Source organism: Quercus lobata, chromosome 9 (assembly GCF_001633185.2).
Source record: "Quercus lobata isolate SW786 chromosome 9, ValleyOak3.0 Primary Assembly, whole genome shotgun sequence".
NCBI lineage: Eukaryota > Viridiplantae > Streptophyta > Magnoliopsida > Fagales > Fagaceae > Quercus > Quercus lobata.
Window position 1 is genome coordinate 28,328,913 of NC_044912.1, and position 21,654 is coordinate 28,350,566.

General features: G+C 36.5%; 1 protein-coding gene across 2 annotated transcripts; it reads right to left on the reverse strand.

Moving 5' to 3' along the window:
- Nucleotides 1–206: 206 nt before the first annotated feature.
- On the reverse strand, nt 207–5,823 carry LOC115960807 (derlin-1-like). Of its 2 annotated transcripts, none has more exons than XM_031079798.1 (8): nt 5,721–5,823; nt 5,102–5,237; nt 4,868–4,941; nt 4,437–4,530; nt 3,642–3,770; nt 2,543–2,703; nt 648–875; nt 207–534 (listed from the first exon to the last, which is right to left on the reverse strand). In XM_031079798.1, exons 1-7 carry the CDS (start codon nt 5,735–5,737, stop codon nt 650–652), a joined length of 837 nt encoding a protein of 278 aa, XP_030935658.1. In that variant the 5' UTR covers nt 5,738–5,823; the 3' UTR covers nt 207–534; nt 648–649. The 2 variants fall into 2 exon arrangements, with proteins under 2 accessions (XP_030935658.1, XP_030935657.1); XM_031079797.1 differs by having other exon boundaries at nt 207–537.
- Nucleotides 5,824–21,654: the final 15,831 nt, after the last annotated feature.

Genomic DNA, 21,654 nt, shown 5'->3' on the forward strand with positions numbered 1-21,654 from the left:
CACAAGATTGTGCTTCAACCAAATTCACTCAGTTGAAAACAAAGCAGCTATTTGTTGCTGCTGATGGCTCCTTGATCTTCACTAAGAAATATGAACTTTTCATTCTTAGAAATAGAAGTATGATTAATCATACGTTATAGCACAATAAGCTGGGAACCAAGTTTCATACAGCTGAAATTACTAGTTAGAATCTTAATATTCCCTGTATGATTAATCATAACGGATAATACAATAAACTGGAAATCCCTATCATGGAGCAGAAGTCATTAGTTAGAATCTTCCTCTTTATTACAAAAAAAAAGTTGGTATTAAATACAACACGATATTCTCATGTTCATTGAAAAACTAATCATCTAAGATGTAACACAAAAAAGTACTTAATAGATATGACATTTTCAATAGTACGCTGCAAAAGCAAGGCCTCCAGTGTGTTAAGGCTACTCACTCTGGCTGCTGAACACATAATTGCATCTTGTGACACAATGTTAGATGGGATCTACCTCTTGGTGGAGCCTAATATTGAATTCAGCAGTCCTGCTGCAAACATATACGAATTCCCAATTCACATGATCATACCAGTAATCATCTAACGTAATTCAGTTAGAATTTGGTTTACATGTTATTCAATATTAGCTAATGAATATTACCTCTAACGGCCGTTAAGACGATGGCTTCTGCCTCGGAAAGCAACTCCATCACCCTGGTTGGGCTGCTGTGCCTGTGCAGGACTATCTGTCTCTGCTTGCTCTGTAGGGCTTGGTCCATTTCTGTTGAGACGGTAGCTTCTTCCTCGGAATGCAACTCCGGCAGATGGATCACGCTGCACTGGGGTATTCATTTGTGTTCCCTTACCCCAAAATGCAACTAATTTGTGACTGGAAAGTCATTAAGGATAATACAATTATTTCACAACAAGTCTCTAACCTTCAATAAAATAGTTGATGCCCAAATATTTGTCCCAATTGGTATTTTTCTCAAATTTCTTTTTTCATTATATAACCTCAAATCTTTGCCAGAAGAAAAAAATCACAGATCAGGATGTTGGCTATGCTTAATTATTTCATGATATAAAATCTGCTATAGTGCAAAAAACTAAGGTAAACCAGTGTTAGATCTATTAGTGCCCAAGGGCCCAAACTTATTGTGAACTCCACACTTTTGTAAGCTTGTACTTGCAGGATAAGTGACCTGATCCTACTAGGACTAGAATAGGGTTAGACTAGGATTTTTTTTATTTTTTTTTATTTTAATAAATAAATAATCTTTGATGTATACTCGACTTTCCATGTAGAATTTGAATCATTAATCTTTTTTTCTATTAGAGCAGTCTACATGGAACAAAACGAAACCAGATACCCAATTTCCTTGATTCTTGATAGCCAAAACTACAGTCAATGGGCCTATGCTATGAAAAGATCCATCAAAGGGTGTCTCTTATGGAGATATATTAATAGAGAAGTTCCTAAACAAGACAAATCGGAACATTACTTTACTCCGATGGTTAGAGACTGCACATGACATATGGAACTTCCTAGCGCAGCGCTGTCAAACAACTGTTCTTGTTCATCAATATCAATACATGACCACTATTCATTGCATGCAACCAATCTATTGCTAAATTTAATTCATAAATGTCTAACATTCAGAATCAAACTAATTTCTTTTGAGCTAAAACGGGATAGTTTCAAGGATGTCAAGAGATTCCTCTAGTATCGTGATTCCTATCCTCAAACACAATTTGTGATGGCACTTGATGATGATTATGATCCTGTTCGAGCATCTCTGACATTGTGATTCACTTCCCACACTTGACAGTAAAATCAAGGAATTGATAATATGTAGAAACATGCAAGAAGACAGCTCAAACACAACCTATAAATCTATTCTAGTTGTTCCACCCTCACTACCTCAATTATGTAAACTTGGACAATGTAGAATCCTCACACAAGGAATTGGGATAGGCCGTATACTGGAAGTTCTATTAGACCTTTCCTCTCTTCATCTTCCACCCCACTTGTTCTCTACTGCTGCCACTGCACCTAATACCTTTGAGTCTGTCACTTAGGTTAGGTCAAGTCCAAGTCTTTTCATTGTATTTCATGTAAATTTGGAAAATAATTTGCTTTACCTTTTAAGTGAATGTCTTTCATATCCTCCATTTGATCTTGTCCGTATCAAGAACATGTGAATGATGAAACAAGAAGCCTAATTTGCTATGTAGCTAGTGGTTATGTAACAAGGTGATGTGTGCATCAAACATCTTTGTTTATCATGCATTTTTTCGAGTCTCCAAAATATAATGGTTTATGGTTCAAAACTTGCTGCGTCCTTGACATACAGGAACACAGACACATTGGTCTGTTAGTGGGAGTTGTGAAATTCTCCACGAGTTTATGGAGAAATACAATTTCAAATTATGACAATTCAAATATCTATAAATCCTACCAGAAAAGTGAAAGAAATTCATGAGAATGAGGTTTAAGAGGTTTCGAATATAAGTTAAATGCACTGTTAAAATAAATAAAAACAATAGAAAGGATACACCCAAAGAGGGGTCTTCAAGATGAATTTCCCCCCAGCAAGAGGATGAAGCACTGTTAGGAAGTAATATAAATGTCCTGCAACCATCCCTAGAATGTCTGTCTTCAAAGAATTTCCGAGTATCAAACTGAGTGCTAGCATTGCCCAAGGAAGATAGAATCCCTACAGTTAAAATAAATAACCAGCCTCTTAGATTCCTTTCAATTGCTGAATATATAATAAACGTCATAAATGTCATGAATAGCCTTTGTTATGTTTACTCTATTGCATAACGCAAAGCCAGAGGCAGACAATGGCAGGGAGTACAATTGTACATAAGATATAACTTAAAGAAATATTCTACTTGAATGCTTGGAACTACCACAAAAAAAAAACCTTGAGAAAATAGACTTCATTATTTATAATTATGGGTAGAAGTATTGATGGAAAGTTTGGTGACACTAAACAAAATAAAATACAGGCCAAAAATAGTGAGCACACTTAATTGGGACTGCAACTCCATGATTTCAAGGTTAACCAGGCAAAATTTGAGAGACCATATTTTTTCATTGGTTAACTTCTTCAAGGTGGTTCCTCTTTATGGGGCATACCTCACTCATGATGCATTTTTAAGGGCCTCTAATAATAAAATCTACAAGAACCAAAAGTACAGCAATTCATTCATAAAAATATTCATTTCCCTTTTTTGCTCGTTCACACTCCAACTGCATTGGTACAAAAATAGTAATTAAAGAAGAAAATGAAAAAGAGATAGTAACAAGTAAGGCAAAAAAGAGCAAGAGAAAATTTTATATGCAGCCAATTGGTTGTGCAGGAAAACGTAGAAATGAAGTTACAAATGTTGTCCCAATCCTTCTTTGAATGATAATCTAGATGCACATTGAACTTTATAGCATGGTGCTGCAGATATTGCAAGTTCTAGATATCAACTTATTTTATAGAACACTAAGTAGACTCATATTAAATGTTACAGAAACAAGGAGGTATAATTTCAAAGTGTATATAAAGAAAAGCAGTCGCAAGCTTATACTTTTACAAATGCTAGGATATCTAAAACAGGACAGTGGAGAGAGATTAAAACAAAACTGCTAGAAGCGTACCTTCAATGACACAAGACCATAAATGCTTATTCGTGCATTTGGGAACTCACGGCTCCAAACATAGACAAGCATAAATACTAAGGAACCTCCCAAGAATGGAGACCATAGATATGGAACAGCAGCCATCACCTAAGATCAAGTAACACAATTGTCATTATTTTCATGATATATTGATTAGTATGGGGGATTTTGGTTCACCTGTTTTGATATTGTGTTAACATATTTTGTGAGGAAATTTCTTCTAAATTTTCACAAATAATGTTTGTCAAATAAATATAGAAGGATTTATCATCTATGCCACTGGATTTCTTGATTTTGCATAATCATTCTCCATACAAATTGCAAAATTCAAATCTAAATTGGGAAAGAGTTGTATCATCTATAATTATTTATTAGGTACTTATACTTTTGGAATTCTACATCTCCAAACATATTATTTCAATTTTTACTAGTTCACCAAATATATCTGGCATCTCTTGACAAACCTGCTTGACACCCTATTTTTCTGTTCTTTCCTTGACAGTTACTCAGTTTGTCCCTATTTTTCTGTTCTTTCCTTGACAGTTACTCAGTTTGTCATTAGAAAAGAAACAACAGGTTTCCAACCCCAATGCTTCCTTATTTTTCCACCATAGAGCTAAAAGCTGTCTGATAAATTCATGTTGCAGCATTTGGTAAATCATATGGCAGATCAGTATACCCAAATTTTACCACCAATTAGCATACATGCTCATAGTTAAGTTAATGTTACTGGGGAAAAAAACTATAAATATAAGATGATTTTTTCTTACTTACAAGAAGTGATAGGGCTCCAAAGACAAACATCCATACATAGTCTGCTGTTCTCTTGTCAAAGGGTCCTCTCTCGAGTGAAACACCATATCTTGCTCTATGAAAATCGGCATGACAAAGTATTTCAAATTTTCAATATCACTTTGGAACATAGTCTACAGATTGTAAACCTTGGATAACTTTTAATCTTGAAAGTCAATGATCATAAGTGAATGATAGGGACTGAAAAAGATATGTATGTACAGGCATCAATTGGATGAATAATGGCTCAATACAAATGTGGATCATCATTTAAAGCCTGATATCTTATCTATTGGATAATTTTAATTAACAATTGTTTTTCCAAAACATTCTTTCTTACCACCTTTACCCAAATTTCATAGTAAATGTAATATGATATGGTTTCAGAGGGTAGATAGAGTCAGATATCTTACATCATTAACAGACGAAAGGCAAAGGAAAATGAAAATGGCCCAAGAAAGAAGAAATTCGTAATAAGCCTCCAAGCCTGCACTATATAAAAACATTTACAATCAGACATAGGCAGAGAATGAACCCTCAAATTTTAACTTATTACGACCTGCTCTTTGCGAAACAAAATGAGCAAAATGAATTTAATCTCATGAATTACTACAGATTGGACAAATTTGGCAACTGAACTTGTTTACCTGAAAACGTTTTAGTGCAAGGCCATAAAATAATGCTATATTGTAAGGATTATAAAGATCCAGATAGAGAGCAGATGTGGCCATCAAGCATGCCACTCCATAGAACTTGCTTACAGGTGGGAGAGATCGATAGTATCTGAAACAATTTGTGAAAAATCAGCTGTTTAAGTTGCAAAGAGGTTATAGAAATTCGTGAAGTATCAAAATTGCAAGCCTTGATATAAAATCAAGAGCCGGTTTAAATTTTTTTTAATGAGTCCAAAAGTAGATAGTCAGAAACTAACATGACCAAATAGATACATAACTTGCAGCAAGGGCAAGAGATATTGCATGCTTCTGAACCAACTCAAATTAATATACATTATTATTAGACTGAGGGTCATCTGGTTGGTTTGGAATGAAATCCACAAGAAAATAAGATTATAGATTGAAGAAAAGAAAGAAATTTTTATTTTCTTGCATAAAATGATTAACACTACTTTTATGTAAGAAAATTAACCAAGAGCCATTGTGTAACATTCAACTAACTAGCATGCAAATCAATAAAAGGTCATATAAGCATGTGATCATTGAAATGTTTGTGTGTTTGTGCATGTATAAGAGGGAAAGAGAAGGTTACTCCGCTGGTGTAGACATTGCACAGAATGGTTCACTTATGTCAAGGTAGCGTGATGGTGGTGGAAATGGTGGTCTTCGATTGAAAGACAATGTAATGACTAATAACAAGAATATTGGATATGCATTGCATTGGTCTTCAACAATAGTAAAATACAAGTATAAACCAATGGACTGACACTTCAAGGAGAAAGACTTTGGAACCTGCGGAAACTTCAAAGTCAAGAAAATAATTTTGAAAGTCTTTCCACTCAATGACCATTAACTCTAACACTGCTCATGGTGCCTAGAGCAGTTGGGAGGAAAAAGTCAGCATTTGGACTTTCTTCTTGTCTCATTAAGTTGGATTGAACTAGGGGCAATAATATGTCAAGGTCACTCAATATCACTTGCATTAACGTAGCTTCTGGGTTAACATGAATTTCTATTCCAATTTCCAACAATAGTTCCAAAGGTGATTGGCTTCTCACTGAAGCATCCAATGATTTGTATTTGTTTGTGACAGCAATTTAATGTGTCCTTTTGAGACTCAATTGAGTTAAAACTTAAATTTTCGAAATTCATATGATATAATGGGCTGTGAATCAAATTAAGTTTCCCTATCAGAGTAGGCTTTCTGCTCAATAAAAAACTTCTTATTGTTCATCAGTTTTTATTGGACCCCTCTCTCTCTCTCTCAGTTTTTATTGATTATATATTTATAATCAATAGATATATAAAAAGTTACAAACAAATCAAACAGCAGCAAGTACTTCAAATAATATGAAGATCATAGGAATATCCGTTCATATTAACTAATTCATATACTGATTCAAAGATCTCCTCCATTAACTATTGGATTTGGAGATCATGGACTTGATACTTGATAGAGGTGATTAATAAAATTTAAAAAAATTTCCACATACTTATCGAATGTCTTCAAAATAACCATCTGCAAACTGTGTGTAACAGAAATTAAATCCTTTACTTTAGGCATGGAAATTGAAAAACTCTTGAGGTTCAGAAAATTTTATACGAAACATAAGTTACATAACATTCTCCATCTTTCTCTTTATTATGGTATGCCCAAGCAAGCTGAATCGTGAGAATATATATAAAATTTTCAATGTATTTTTTGGGTGTCCACTACTGCAATGTTGTGGTTTTGCTTACAAACTAACTGCTAAACACACATACACACTTTAATTACACTCTCTCATCAAGCTCAAACACATTATTTTTTAGTGGAAAGAAAAACATCATGATTATTGATGAGGATGTACTTTCATAATTTATCGATAAGCTGCTCATAATATATGAATGAAAGCTTTTGCATTAATTAATCACAAGGCATCAGCTGAATAGATCATTGATTGAACGAAAATTTTGGGTGAATATATTACATAACGTTATAAGGTCCATCTATTAAATTTCAAGTAATGCTACAGTCACAAACTATTTTATTACTTTTTTATAAACTATTGATGTGACAAATTCTTATTAGTTCTAATATGGGTCCACCACTAACATTACATTTATATTTATTAATGATTATTTGAAAATTATTATAGCCACATCAGCAATTTGTAAAAATATTGTAAAATCGTTTGTGTATTTAGCATCTATATTTTATATATTATTACTAAAAGCTGAAACGTAGCGTTTAATGCTGTTGCTCTCACGTTGCGCCAAATCAAATGCCACGTCATTCTTTTTTTTCTTTTTTCTTTTTAAATATAATTTGTCCTACAATTTTAAAATGGTTTTTACAATTTTAAGTCCTATAAATGCAGTTCACTACTTATTTATTTACTTCCACTATCACCCTATAATAAATCCAGCTCACTACTTATTTATTTACTTCCACTATTACCTTATAATAAATCTGTATAATTAATCCAGCTCACTTTTTATTTATTTAGTTTCACCATCAAGCCCAACCCAAAACCTTTTCAGTTCAGTTTTAGGGTATTGTATGAACCTTTTAAGCTTAAAGGAAAAAAAAAAAAAAAATGAAAAGACGTTGAAGCCTTTCAAGCTTTAGGGATTTTTTTTTTCCCAATATTCTTATAATTGTTTTTAACATTTATTTTTTTAATATTTACATTTTTCCAACCTTTCTCTCTCCCTTACCATTTCATCTCCCCACTACTTCTTCAATCTTTCTCCCTCCCTTACCTTTTCATTTCCCCACTATCCTCTACATTACTATCATTCTTCCTCTTTCCCTTTATCTTCCTTTATTTTTGTCTCTTCTTATTCACACCCTCTTACCATAAATTTGTTACTATCTCTTCTATTTTGTACATAGTTTTCCCTAAAAAAAAAAAAAAAAAAAGGTTCCCTCTCTCTCTCTCTCCAAATTTTTTGGTGGATTTTTTTGTTTTTTCTTGCATCTCTCCTTTAGGTTGATAATTTTTTATATTCTTTAAAACTCTATTTTGGGTTAATGCAATTTAGTTTTGTTTTTTAAATTGTGATTTAGTTTTTTTTTTTTTTTTTTTTAAATTCTCTTTTATTGTTAAATGTTATCTTATTGTGTTCTAAAGAATTAAATATAGCATATAAAAATATAATATTATTCTATTATATAGCATGATTTGGATAATTTGATATTTATTCTGTTATATAGCATGATTTTTTATAGTGCTCAATTTAGATGTTAAACTATGAGACCTTACTAATTTTTGTTTATTTTGTAATCATTTATGGTGGACAAAGTATTCTTAATAGTTGTATTAGAGGTACTCTATAATGCCATTTATTTAAAGAAAAGAAAAGGCTAGCCAAACGAAAATAATTGGATAGGTAATAAATTTTAACTTTTGCAATTTTATTATTATTATTTTATAACAATGCATGTATAAAAATTTAATTCTTAGATTTTGCTAATAATTGTTTATTTGATAATATGTTTTAGGCGGCCAAAATTATAATTTCTACAAAGAAAATAACCTTAATAAATTATCAAAAAAAAAATTATCCTAATATTGGTTCAATTAATCATTGTTAAATTTTATTAAATTTTTTTTAGTTTACGTTTTTTTGGTGTTTTGGATTGTTCCTTTATTACTGTGGGGCCCAATAATTTGTGGTCCTGACCCATTTTTACATTGGGGCCCAAGACCCGAGTCGAGGAGGGATAGAGCCGAGGATGTGTAATAAAAATCCAAATAGTCTTGAGACATAGCTGAGGATAATTCTGTCCTCGGCATATCCGAGGTCCCCCTGAGAGAAAGGGCAAGAATGGTATAGGAACAGTTTGGAAAAAAAATCTAAAATATCTATGTCAATAGAGAAGGGGACGCTGGATAGTATAATGATCAAGGACAAAGGGAAAGCTGCCATTACTGCCATTGAATACTCTGCACTTGATAAAGTCATGCTCTTCAGCTTTTACAACCACCCCCAACCACTTTGGGTATGGGCTGATGGAATAAGTATCAGTCTTAGAAAGTCGATCCTACATGTGGACGTAGGATAAGGGATACAGGCTAATATAAAAGGAAAAGCAAGCAATCCGAAATGGGAGGGCTGGGAAAAAAAGGCCAAGAACCAGAGCCTCCTAGACCGCCTCAAGGAGAAAGACTCCTCGAGCGAACACGGCCTAATTCTGTACGAACAAGACGACTAACCCTCGTCCGGTGACGAAGGCCTAGCCTTTGAAACCCACGCTCTATAAGTGATATTGTTTGGGCCTTTTTACGTGCGAACCCAACATCATTTTGGGTCATTACAAATTGAGTCCTTACAATTGGCGTCGTCTGTGGGAAGGGCTTGTGTCTTGGCACAGGCGGTGGGTTGAGACAATCCCCCACATCATTTCCAACAGCCGATTGTAGTGTCCTAGCATAAAGTTCCACTAGGGGCTATGTCTCGTAGTGTCAGTAGCGCGGATGGTTCTAGGAGCTTGGCCGAGGAGCTAATTCCCCTAAACCACGGTCCCACGCCATAGCCGAGGGGTTAATTCCACTAACTACTTAAAAAAGCTAAGTTTTAGACAGAACCAAGGTATTGTATGGTCCTCGGACTCAAACCTATGGGGAAACCAACTACTTAAAAAATCAAGTTTTGGACAGAACCAAGGTATTGCATGGTCCTCGGACTCAAACCTATGGAAAAGTCAGCTACTTAAGGAGAATTCTAAGTCGCTCAGTCCTCGGACCAAATACCAGAAAAGGCTAAGGCTATGAAGGTCATTAGGAAGATGGCGAAACGCCTTATTACTCAGCGACCCGCAGGGGTTGTTCATTTTGGGTTATATATCCTCGGATGATTACTTCCTACACGGCATCGAGCATTCAGCCATCATCTCGTTCAAGTTTGGGGTATACAACTCATCTTCAGGTCGGTCTTATTGTACACGATAGCTCCAATAAGTTCATAATAACATCTTTTTTCTTGGTAAGGGTTTCGGCCCTAAGTATTGTTTTCTCGGGTCGACGTTATTATGCCAGACAGCTCTAATAAGCTCATCATAATATCTTTTTCTTTTTTCTTAGTATGGGTTTCTGCCCTAAGTATCATTTGTTCAAATCGGCATTATTATGCCGGATAGTTTCAATAAGCGCAGGGTAAGGTCTTTTTATTAACAGGGATTTCGGCCCTAAGCATCGTTCGAAGTATAAAAGAAAAATCATACCGTAGTACGTCCATTCTCGGCATAACCATTACAGGAAAGAAAGAATACATAGAATAAAACAAACAGCAACTTTTATTAACGCAAAGAAGTAGTATAGCGTACAATGAAGGGCTTAAACAAGCCTATATAGGAAACAAATTACAAGAACTAGAATAAAAAAAAATAAAAATAAATAAAAATAAAAAAAAGCAACAAAAATAAGAAGTCTTGCTAAATTCTGCTCTAGTAGCTACCATATTGAGAGGAGGACCTTTTTTTGAAAGTTCAAATATGTGTATAAACACTTTTGAACGTTTAGACCCCCAAATTACAACTTAACCAATTCAAGCATTATGTCAAACAACAAGTGTGCGGAAACTTAACATAAACTATAATATGGAATTGGTAAAACTATCTAAGCTAAATTAAAATCTTAACCCACAACAGATAATAAAAAGGCAAAGATAAAGAGGAAGGAAGATGCAAACACAAAGACAACACGCGATGTGTTATCGAAGAAGAAACCGAAGCCCTTGGCGTAAAACCTCTCCGCCGCCCTCCAAGCGGTAAACAATCCACTAGAAAATATAGTTGGGATACAAGGACAGCAATAGACCCTCCAAGCCTAATCTACCCAGTGCACTTAAGCCCTCCAAGTTTCTTGTTCCAACGAGGTTGCGCCGAACCTTTTTCTTTTCTAGCTTCCCGGATTCCGCTACTAGACCGTAGCATCAACCAATGAAGATTGGTTCATTCCTAACTGTTTCCCAAAAATCCAAACAGCTCTCTCACAGTAATGAAAATGGTGAGAACCAGGTTTGGTAAAATGCCTCTCAAGGATTTGACAATGGAGAGGAAGAGAGTTGAGGAATTTGAAGAGACTCTAATGTATAGATTGTGGGTGAATCAATCTTGTTTTTCTTTAGGGTTTTTCTCTCAAAATTCTCTCTGGAAGCTCTCTTACATTTGTGGGTAAAGGGGGTATTTATATTGGAGTGAGAGAGGAATGTGAAACGTCAGGTTTTACAAAACAGGGGTGGCTCGCGGCTTGACTAAGTCACGAGATCCAGTCGCGAGATAACCATATGGCCAGTTGTCCTGTTTTGTCCTGTAGTGCTCCAGTTAGCATGACTGTTCACCTTCCGGCATGCTTGGCACGTGTGCTGCATTTGGCGGCTTGCAACTGCGAGTCACCCGCGAGGCCAAGCCGCGAGTCTTTGTTTTCTTGCACACTCTTGAGCAGACTTCACTCTATCTCACTCACTACCCTTACATCAAACCCACCTAAATACAGGGTTACTAAATGCTGAAATACAAGCAAATTTAGCACGGAATAAAGTCAATAAGATGGTTGAATAAATTCAACCTTACACTTTTGATGGATGAGGAGAAGAAGAGGAAGAAGGAAAAGCACCAGGATGGATTTGGTGATGGGAAAGAAGAAGAAGGGGAGGCAAAAGGAGGCATTAGTGAAGAAACAGAGGAAGAAGCAGGGATACTTAGTCCCTGCGTCAGCCCTGACTCCTAACACGCTGGTGCCATATTAGCTATGCTCATAAGAGAGCGGCTGGTACTGATAATGGATAACCCCAGCTCAATCACACCAAAAACTTGATGCGACTAACACCTGCTTCGGATTTTGGCTGAAGGAGGATGGGAAGCATCTTAAGTCTCTGCCAACCCTGCCCTGACCGAGCCATCTTAAGCTTCAGAGGGACATAACGCTTTTGAGAGGGATGTGATCTTTTCATCCCCGCTTCAACTTCAAATGTGTCACACTATAAAGCTTTGGCTATGCTGATAAAGAAGACTTTGAGCACAGCTTGAGGGTTGAGGCTTTAGGAAGGTTAAAAAGACTTTATGCGAAGGGAATACCCTCTCGTTTGGCTTCTTATATGGAAGGTGAATTTAGTGGCATTTAATCCGTACAGATTTTCAAGAAGATCTGCAAGGAAGGTAGCGTCTGTTCAACTCCCCAATGTCATTTATAACCGTCAGATTTGATCGGCTTCGTAGTGTAAATCTATTAAAGATGCGCCTCGTTCATTGAAACGGCAGGAGCACCCAGTGTGAAAATCTAGACGAATGTCTCGTAACCCAGCGCATTTACTAAATAGGTAAAGGGACACCAACACTAATGAAGATTAAAGCTGAACGAACTGTAATAAAGGCTAGGCATCGCCAAAACCCTCCTCTCCGACTAAGAGGTTGGACAGCAGGATTTTTATGGGATATTGTGAGGCCCAATAATTTGTGGTCCTAGCCCATTTTTACATTGGGACCCAAGGCCCGAGCCGAGAAGGGATAGAGCCGAGGATGTGTTATAAAAGTCCAAGTAGTCTTGGGACATAGCCGAGGATAATTCTATCCTCGACATATCTGAGGTCCCCCTGAGAGAAAAGGCAAGAACGGTATAGGAACAGTTTGGGAAAAAAATCTAAAATATCTATGTCAATAGAGAAGGGGACGCTGGATAGTATAACGATCAAGGACAAAGGGAAAGCTGCCATTACTGCCATTAAATACTCTGTACCTGACAAAGCCATGCTCTTCAGCTTTTACAACCACCCCTAACCACTTTGGGTATGGGCTGATGGGACAAGTATCAGTCCTGGAAAGTCGATCTTACATGTGGACGTAGGATAAGAGATACAGGCTAATATAAAAGGAAAAGCAAGCAATCCGAAAGGGGGGGCTGGGAAAAAAATGCCAAGAACCAGAGCCTCCCAAACCGCCTCAAGGAGAAAGACTCCTCGAGCAAACACGGCCTAATTCTATACGAACAAGACGACTAACCCTCGTTCGGTGACCAAGGCCTAGCCTTTCAAACCCACGCTCTATAAGTGATATTGTTTGGGCCTTTTTACGTGCGAACCCAACATCATTTTGGGTCGTTACAAATTGAGTCCTTACAATTACATTTATGATTGTTCCTATAATAAATAAAAATATAATTACGAAATACATTACTCATTATTAGATTAGTTTAAATTGTAAAAAAAGAAATTAATAAAACTACCATAAAAATAATTATCACGTGCAACGCGTGGGTTCGCGGTTAGTTACTCTTAAATTTCAGCTCAAAATAATCTCATGTAAGGTGGCACATCTATAAATATTTGAGCGTTATATCTTTATTAAATTTTCTTTAACTCTGAAGTTATTGAATTTGGCTTTAGGGTGAATTGTCAATTTAATTTGTTTTAGTCTATAATTGTATCAAGATACATTAGCAAACACCAATATACGTCTAGGACTTAAATATAAGGGAGACAATTTCGAGCTAGAGGTCGTTTTGATTTGGTAAGGAAAATGAAATATTTCGATACTAGTTGATATTAGTGTACCATTTCAGAATTACCGTTATATATATATATATAATACACAAAACTCATCACACACACTTTGCGTGTGCAATAATTGTCTTTTTTATTTATTTGTTTTTTTAGTTTAATGTTATAATGTTTAAAAGTGATATATAATAACTGTGTGTATTTTGTTTTTTTTTAAAAGAGAGGTAAAGTAACATGAAATAATATTTAAAAATGAGATAGAGATGAAAAATTATTGAATACTCCGGAAGTACAATAAATGCATACTTCCCCCTCTTACAAAAACTGTGGGTCCCACTATAAATTTAATTATTGAGATCTATAGTTATGTGAGAGGGAGGAGTACACATTTATAGTACTCTAGGAGTACTTCATAATTACCTGATAGAGATAGTGTTCTAAGTTTTAGGCTGAATGGAGAAGATAAAGGAAAAAACCTAAAACTTAGGAACAATAAATTACTCTTTTAACCAGTTTGTGTTTTTTAATTTTAAATTATTTAACTAAAAGGTAGGGGTATTTTAGAGAGTTTAAGAATTTGTGTGAGGGTATTTTAGTACGCAAAAAGTTGAAATCCAAGCAGGGAATCTTGTTATTATCTATCTATTTATTGTAACGCCCCAAAATCATAGGCAATAAAAGTCTATTTAATCTGAATAATCCATGAAAAAATATTGACTAAAAGGAACTAGCAACCTTGAATCTGATTACAAAAGTCAGAGCTCTAATTCACCAAATACAAAACATCCACAAATAATTCTCCAATACAAAGTTTAATGTCATAAAATAATGATAAAATCCTCAGTTCTACAAAAACAGTTTGTGACTTCTGTCTCCCAAGAATCTCTACTCCAGTAATCCACCTAATGTATCTGTAATGGGAAATAAAGGGGGGTGAGATAACTCAATAAGTGGAATTCACTAACATTGGGGTGTGGGAACAAACCTTTCAAATAAATAATTCTTTCAACAGATTCACAATTTATAACTCACCAATATTTTGTCATCAACTATTTCATGTAAAAGAAAATAATATCTTTATATTGTGAGCCATCATAATATATATTGATACCATCACATAAACAATTCCCTAGGCTTTTCTCGTGGTCAACGTTTACGCCCCGTTGACAGGGTTGTGCTGTCCCCTTTTTGGGACTGGAACCTCCTTTCATCCCATTTCTCAAGGATGGCTCCTTTGGAACCTAAAGGTACACTCCCTTGCTAAGGAGCTTCCTTTTGGATCCTTAATAGTATGCTCCCTTGCTAAGGAGCTATCAAATGTGCACTGTCCCCTTTTTGGGACCGTCCCTTGCTAAGGACTAGCTGCAGCATGATTATCCCTTGCTAAGGACTAAATATCATACTGAGCTTCTAATCACGACTTGCCATAGGTTTTCAAAAACATATTCAATATGCTCACAAAATAATCCATTCATACTTCTCAAAATATAAAGACATATACACACATACAAGTTTAAATAAAATTAGGTTGTCCCACAAGTTTTTCATAAAACGAATAGCCAATGTGCACATCAAACATTTGAAAAATATTCATTTATATATATAATATCATACATATTCTTTCATATAAAATAGTTTAATAATTAACACTCTTTTGGGAAAAACCCCCAAAATTAGTAAACACCACTTACCTCTTAGTTGCAAAATAAAGGAAATCAACCTCCCTTGAATCACAACAATTCAGTAGAATTAGAACCTAGCAATACCAAAAAAATAGGTTCATCAATACACAATTTCCCACTTCAAAATTTATTTTCACACTTAAATGGTTTTATCCTAGACAACATTGATTTATCCAAAATCCTCCATTTATTCACCTAACTATCCAATTTATTTTCAACTTTGATCAGATTTTTGGACTTATAAATATTGCTGCCTAATTAGAATATTCATGAGACTTCAATCAAACTCAGAGCCAATAGAGGTATGACTATACATACTATTCATACATAATCAAATTTTCAAAGCCTGGACCATACGGCTATACAAATAATAGTTCCTATTTTAATATTGTATTCATCATCCCAAAGACCCAAATCCTCTTGATGCCATAAAGCAAAGGACACGGCTGGACACTAATCGGGCAAGGACAATGGCAATGAAAAGAGATAAACCAATATATATGTAAACCACAAGCAACCCTTTATCCCTTCACATGGTGACAAAACAGTTGAAAATGTCCAAGCCTATTAGACACAATTCAAAGCTCTGGACATGCAGCCATAATTGACCATTCTCATCTAATATAATACCATTATAGGAACCCTTTTTCTTTAATATATTGAAAGGTTAGACTTTATGAAGTCATGCCTTTTGTCCTATTAGCTACTAAAGCCATTTCATGCACAATTCTTCCTTGAAAACGTGGGATGATCTCCTAGTCATGATCAGGTTTTTATTTTTTTATTATTATTTTTTACTATTCTTTTACTTATCAACATGATGACAACGTTGAATTTCAAGTCCACACCTACCACTGTGCTCTGTGCAGCACAAAGACTCATATACGCAGAAATCCTCCCTCCTAGCTATGTGATATATCAATAGTCCTTAAGCTAGATAGACACATGCTAGGTATCACATAATTAAAAGAACCAAAATAAAGAGGAGAGCTGACCTGATTCTCCTACCCAGCCGTAGAGAAGACAAGAAACAGCTTACTTGTATGTTGCGGCTGAAAACAAAAGGGACTTCTTATGTATACACACATGTAATTTAAGAGGAAAAAGGCTAGGGTTTTCAAGGCCCATATATATATACTTATGCCACATCACTTGGGCTTCATATCCCATAGTATTTATATTATTTTTAATATCTTAGGCCCAAATCTATTTAATCCATTTTAATTATAGGCCTCTATTAAAAATTTTCGTATAATAATTTAATTGGTATTAAATTATGGGGTGTTACATCCTTCCCCCCTTAAAATAATTTCGTCCTCGAAATCATACATACCTTCGTTAACGAACAACTCTGGATACTTTGATTTCATCTCATCTTCTCGCTCCCAAGATGCCTCTTCCACTGTGTGATTCTTCCAAAGAACCTTAACCAATGCTATGGTCTTGGTGCGTAGCACATGGTCCTTGCTGTCAAGAATTTGGATTGGAACTTCCTCATAAGTCAAGTTGTCTTTGATCTTGAGTGGCTCATAGTTCAAGACATGTGAAGGATCCGGGATGTACTTTCTCAACATGGACACATGAAACACATTATGCACTCCTGCAAGTGTAGGCGGTAAGGCCAACTCATAGGCAACTTTACCAATACGTTTCAAGATCTCAAATGGACCAACGAATCTAGGACTCAACTTCCCCTTCTTCCCAAATCTCATGACACCCTTCATTGGGGAGACTTTCAAAAATACCATATCTCCAACTTCAAATTCTACTTTCTTCCTTGAGTGGTCATAATAACTCTTCTGTCGACTTTGTGCTGTTTGCAATCTTTTATGAATCAAATCAATCTTTTCAGATGTCATCTGAATGATTTCTGGTCCCAACAATTTCCTCTCACCAACCTCTTCCCAACACAATGGGGACCTGCCTTTTCTACCATACAAAGCCTCATAGGGAGCCATCTCAATACTAGAGTGGTAGCTATTATTATAGGCAAATTCCACTAAAGACAAGTATTTTTCCCAATTCCCTTTGAAATCCAATACACAAGCTCTCAACATATCCTCCAGAGTACGAATAGTCCTTTCTGATAACCCATCAGTTTGTGGGTGGAAGGCAGTGCTAAAGCTAAGATTAGTACCCAAAGCTTTATGTAGGCTTTCCCAAAACCTTGAGGTGAATCTTGGGTCTCGATCGGACACAATTGATGCTGGAACTCCGTGAAGACTCACAATCTTATCAATATATATCTGTGCTAGCTGATCAAGTGAGTAAGTCATCTTAACAGGAATAAAATGTGCTGTCTTTGTCATTCTATCCACAATTACCCAAATGGCCTCATGTCCCTTAGGAGATCTTGGCAAACCAGTCACAAAATCCATACATATACACTCCCACTTCCACTCAGGAATGGGAAGTGGTTGCAGCAACCCTGAAGGTTTCTGGTGTATTGCCTTAATTTGTTGACAAGTCAAGCATTGCTCCACAAACTGAGCTATCTCCCTCTTCATGTTATTCCACCAATAAGTTTCTCGAATGTCACGATACATTTTAGTGCTACCAGGATGCACTGAGTATGGGGTACGATGGGCTTCTTCCATAATCTCTTTCTTTAATGCAAAATCATTTGGCACACAAAGTCTTTTTCCAAACCTCAAGACACCATCATTAGACACATTAAATTCTGGTCTCTTCCCTTCTTGTACTTCTTCTATAATCTTTACAATTTGTGCATCGTCAACCTGTGAACTCTTAATCTTCTCAATCAAAGTGGGTTGTATTGTCAAACTAGCCATAAAGACTTGGGAATCACCCATGACAATTTCAATTCCCATCCTCTCCAAGTCCGTAATAATCTCCTTTTGAGTAGTTAACAAGGCCGCTGAAAAACCAGAAAACTTCCGACTAAGCGCATCAGCTACCACATTAGCCTTGCCTGGATGGTAATTGATTGAGCAATCATAATCTTTAATCAACTCAAGCCACCTTCGTTGCCTCATATTCAATTCTTTCTGAGTAAAGAAGTACTTCAAGCTCTTATGATCGGTATAAATCTCACACCTTTCACCATACAAATAATGTCTCCAAATCTTCAATGCAAATAGCACTGCAGCCAACTCCAAATCATGAGTGGGATAATTTTGTTCATAACTTTTTAATTGGCGGGATGCATAAGCTATGACTTTACCATGCTGCATCAACACACAACCAAGCCCTTTTCTTGAGGCATCACTATAAATAACAAAGCCCCCCATGTTGCTAGGGATGGTTAGTACTGGTGCAGTGACCAACCTTTGCTTAAGTTCTTGAAAACTCTTCTCACATTCTTCTGTCCACACAAACTTGGCATTCTTACGAGTTAGGTAAGTCAAAGGGGCTGCAATACGGGAAAATCCCTCTACAAACCTCCTATAATAGCCAGCAAGGCCCAAAAAGCTTCTAATCTCACTCACATTCATCGGTCTTGCCCAATCAACCACAGCTTCAACCTTACTAGGGTCTACAGAAATCCCTGCCTTAGATATCACATGCCCTAGGAACACCACTTGGTCAAGCCAAAATTCACACTTCTTAAACTTGGCATAGAGCTTCTTCTCCCTCAAAATTTGAAAAACAATTCTCAAGTGCTCTTCATGTTCTTCCATGCTTTTGGAGAAGATTAGAATGTCATCAATAAAGACAATAACAAAGCGGTCTAAGTACTCATGAAACACCCTATTCATCAAGTCCATAAACGCAGCAGGAGCATTGGTCAATCCAAAAGGCATTACCAAGAATTCATAGTGCCCATACCTAGTCCTGAAAGCTGTCTTGGGTATGTCTTCACCCTTGATTTTCAACTGGTGATACCCAGAACGAAGGTCAATCTTAGAAAAGACTTGTGCCCCTTGCAATTGATCAAACAGGTCATCAATACGAGGGAGAGGGTATTTGTTTCTCACAGTAACCCGGTTCAACTCACGGTAGTCAATACACAACCTCATAGTCCCATCCTTCTTCTTCACAAATAAAACTGGTGCACCCCAAGGAGATGCACTTGGTCTGATGAACCCCTTATCAAGAAGTTCTTGCAACTGCTCCTTGAGCTCCTTAAGTTCAGTTGGTGCCATCCGATATGGTGCTTTCGAAATAGGAGAAGTTTCAGGGAGCAAATCAATAGAGAATTCAATCTCCCTATCTATAGGTATCCCTGGTAGGTCTTCAGGAAATACATCAGGAAACTCCCTTACAACAGGGATATCATCCAACTTCAATACATCTTTCCTAGTGTCAACTACATGAGCTAGGTACCCTTGGCATCCTTTCCGTAAAAAACGCTTAGCTCGAAGGGCTGATATCACCCCAGGTAAAGCGTGCATCCTAGAGCCCTTAAACCAAAATTCAGGTTCTCCTAGAGGCCGAAACACCACTTCTTTTCTAAAACAATCTACACTAGCATGATAAGCCGCCAGCCAGTCCATGCCCAAAATGACATCATAGTCATACATGTCCATCACAATCAAATCTGCTAACATTTCCCTATCCTCAATTTGGATGACACAAGACTTAAGCATAAAATTACACACCAAAGAATCACCCATAGGTGTGGCCACAGACAAGTCATAATCCATAAGTCCAGGTTTCTTATCACATAACATAGCATATCGAGAGGAGATGAAAGAGTGTGTAGATCCAGAATCAAATAGAGTTTTAGCAAAGTTTGAGAATAAAGGGAGGATACCTGTAACCACAGTATCCGAAGCTTGAACATCTTGTGGTGTGAGTGCAAACACTCTCCCTTGTGCTTTCCTCCTCTGATCATTCTTTCCAAGTTGTGCCATTGAGTTTTGTGGAGGAGAAGTACAGCTTCTAGCTAAGTGTCCTGTCTTCCCACAGTTATAACAAGCCTTTCCTTCAAAGAAACACGGCTTATCTCCATGAAACCTTCCACAAGTAGAGCAAGCATTCAAACTTCTACCTTGAGTATTCTGGGGTGGATTCTTATTTTCTGGCTTATTTGATGATGAATTACTCCCAGACCTCCCAAAAGATCCTTTCTTGTTCCAATGACCTTGAGCATTGCCTTGACGAAAGCCTGTCTGTCCAGTGTTTCTAGGTGGGTTCTCCTTCCTAACATTGTTCTTGAAATCTTCCTCCAGTCTCATAGCTCTCTTAACTGACTCTGCATAGTTATCAACCCCTGCTGCAATCAAATGGTGTCGAAGTCTCTCATTCAACCCCTTTTGAAATCTGCTTGCTTTCTTCGCCTCAGTAAGGATTAAGTGGGGTCCAAAGCGAGATAACTCGATGAATTTAGCAGCATACTGCTCAACAGTCATACTTCCTTGCACCAAATCAGCAAATTCCCTCTCTTTTCGTTCTCGAACCACCTCAGGGAAGTAGTTATCATAGAAAACCCCTTTAAATTTCTCCCAAGTGATGGGATTCCTCTCAGTGTCCATTCCCTCCAAAATGGCTTTAGTAGATCTCCACCAACGCTCAGCTTCTCCAATCAACTTGAAGGTTGCAAACCGCACCTTCTGAGAGTCAGTGCAATCTAAAGCTTCTAACAATTTCTCCATTTGCAAGAACCAATTCTCAGCTTCTGTAGGATTTGGCTTCCCATCAAAGGAAGGGGGATTCTGCTTCATAAAAGTCTCAAAAGAGCAACCAGCCCTTACCTCTACTCTACCTACACCTCTACTAGCAACATGGGCCAACCTGTCCAACAGTCGGGCAGCAGCTTCATCCAAAGGATCAGTGCGTGTCACCCTAGGACGTTCATTATTTCTCATGTCTTGAGTGACTTCAGCCTCAGTATCAACCCTTGCTTTGGTTGGCCTTCGCAAATTAACAATAGGTTCCTCGCTATTAGAATTAGCTACTCTCTTCTTTTTGGGTGGCATGATACCTAGTTAACAAGGAAATCAAGAAATATAGACGGTGCAAGAATTATTATTACTACACATAAGAAGTAACATTGCCAAAATTATTTAAAATATCTCATCAAACATAACCTAAATTCCAAATGCTCTGACCAAAAATCAAGATCATAACCTAGTTTCAAGTGTCTATAAAATCATAACCTAGTTTTCAAGTGTCGATAAAATCATATCCTAGTTTTTTTCAAGTGTCTACAGAATCATATCCTAAGCTCTGATACCACAACTGTAACGCCCCAAAATCATAGGCAATAAAAGTCTATTTAATCTGAATAATCCATGAAAAAATATTGACTAAAAGGAACTAGCAACCTTGAATCTGATTACAAAAGTCAGAGCTCTAATTCACCAAATACAAAACATCCACAAATAATTCTCCAATACAAAGTTTAATGTCATAAAATAATGATAAAATCCTCAGTTCTACAAAAACAGTTTGTGACTT

What these genes read in the sequence shown, in the direction of transcription:
- LOC115960807 (XM_031079798.1), bottom strand. An exon ending in TTGGAGCCCTATCACTTCTT is followed by an intron (nt 3,771 to 4,436) that starts GTAAGTAAGAAA and finishes ACTTGATCTTAG; the next exon opens with GTGATGGCTGCTGTTCCATA. An exon ending in TTGAAGACCCCTCTTTGGGT is followed by an intron (nt 876 to 2,542) that starts GTATCCTTTCTA and finishes ATGACTTTCCAG; the next exon opens with TCACAAATTAGTTGCATTTT.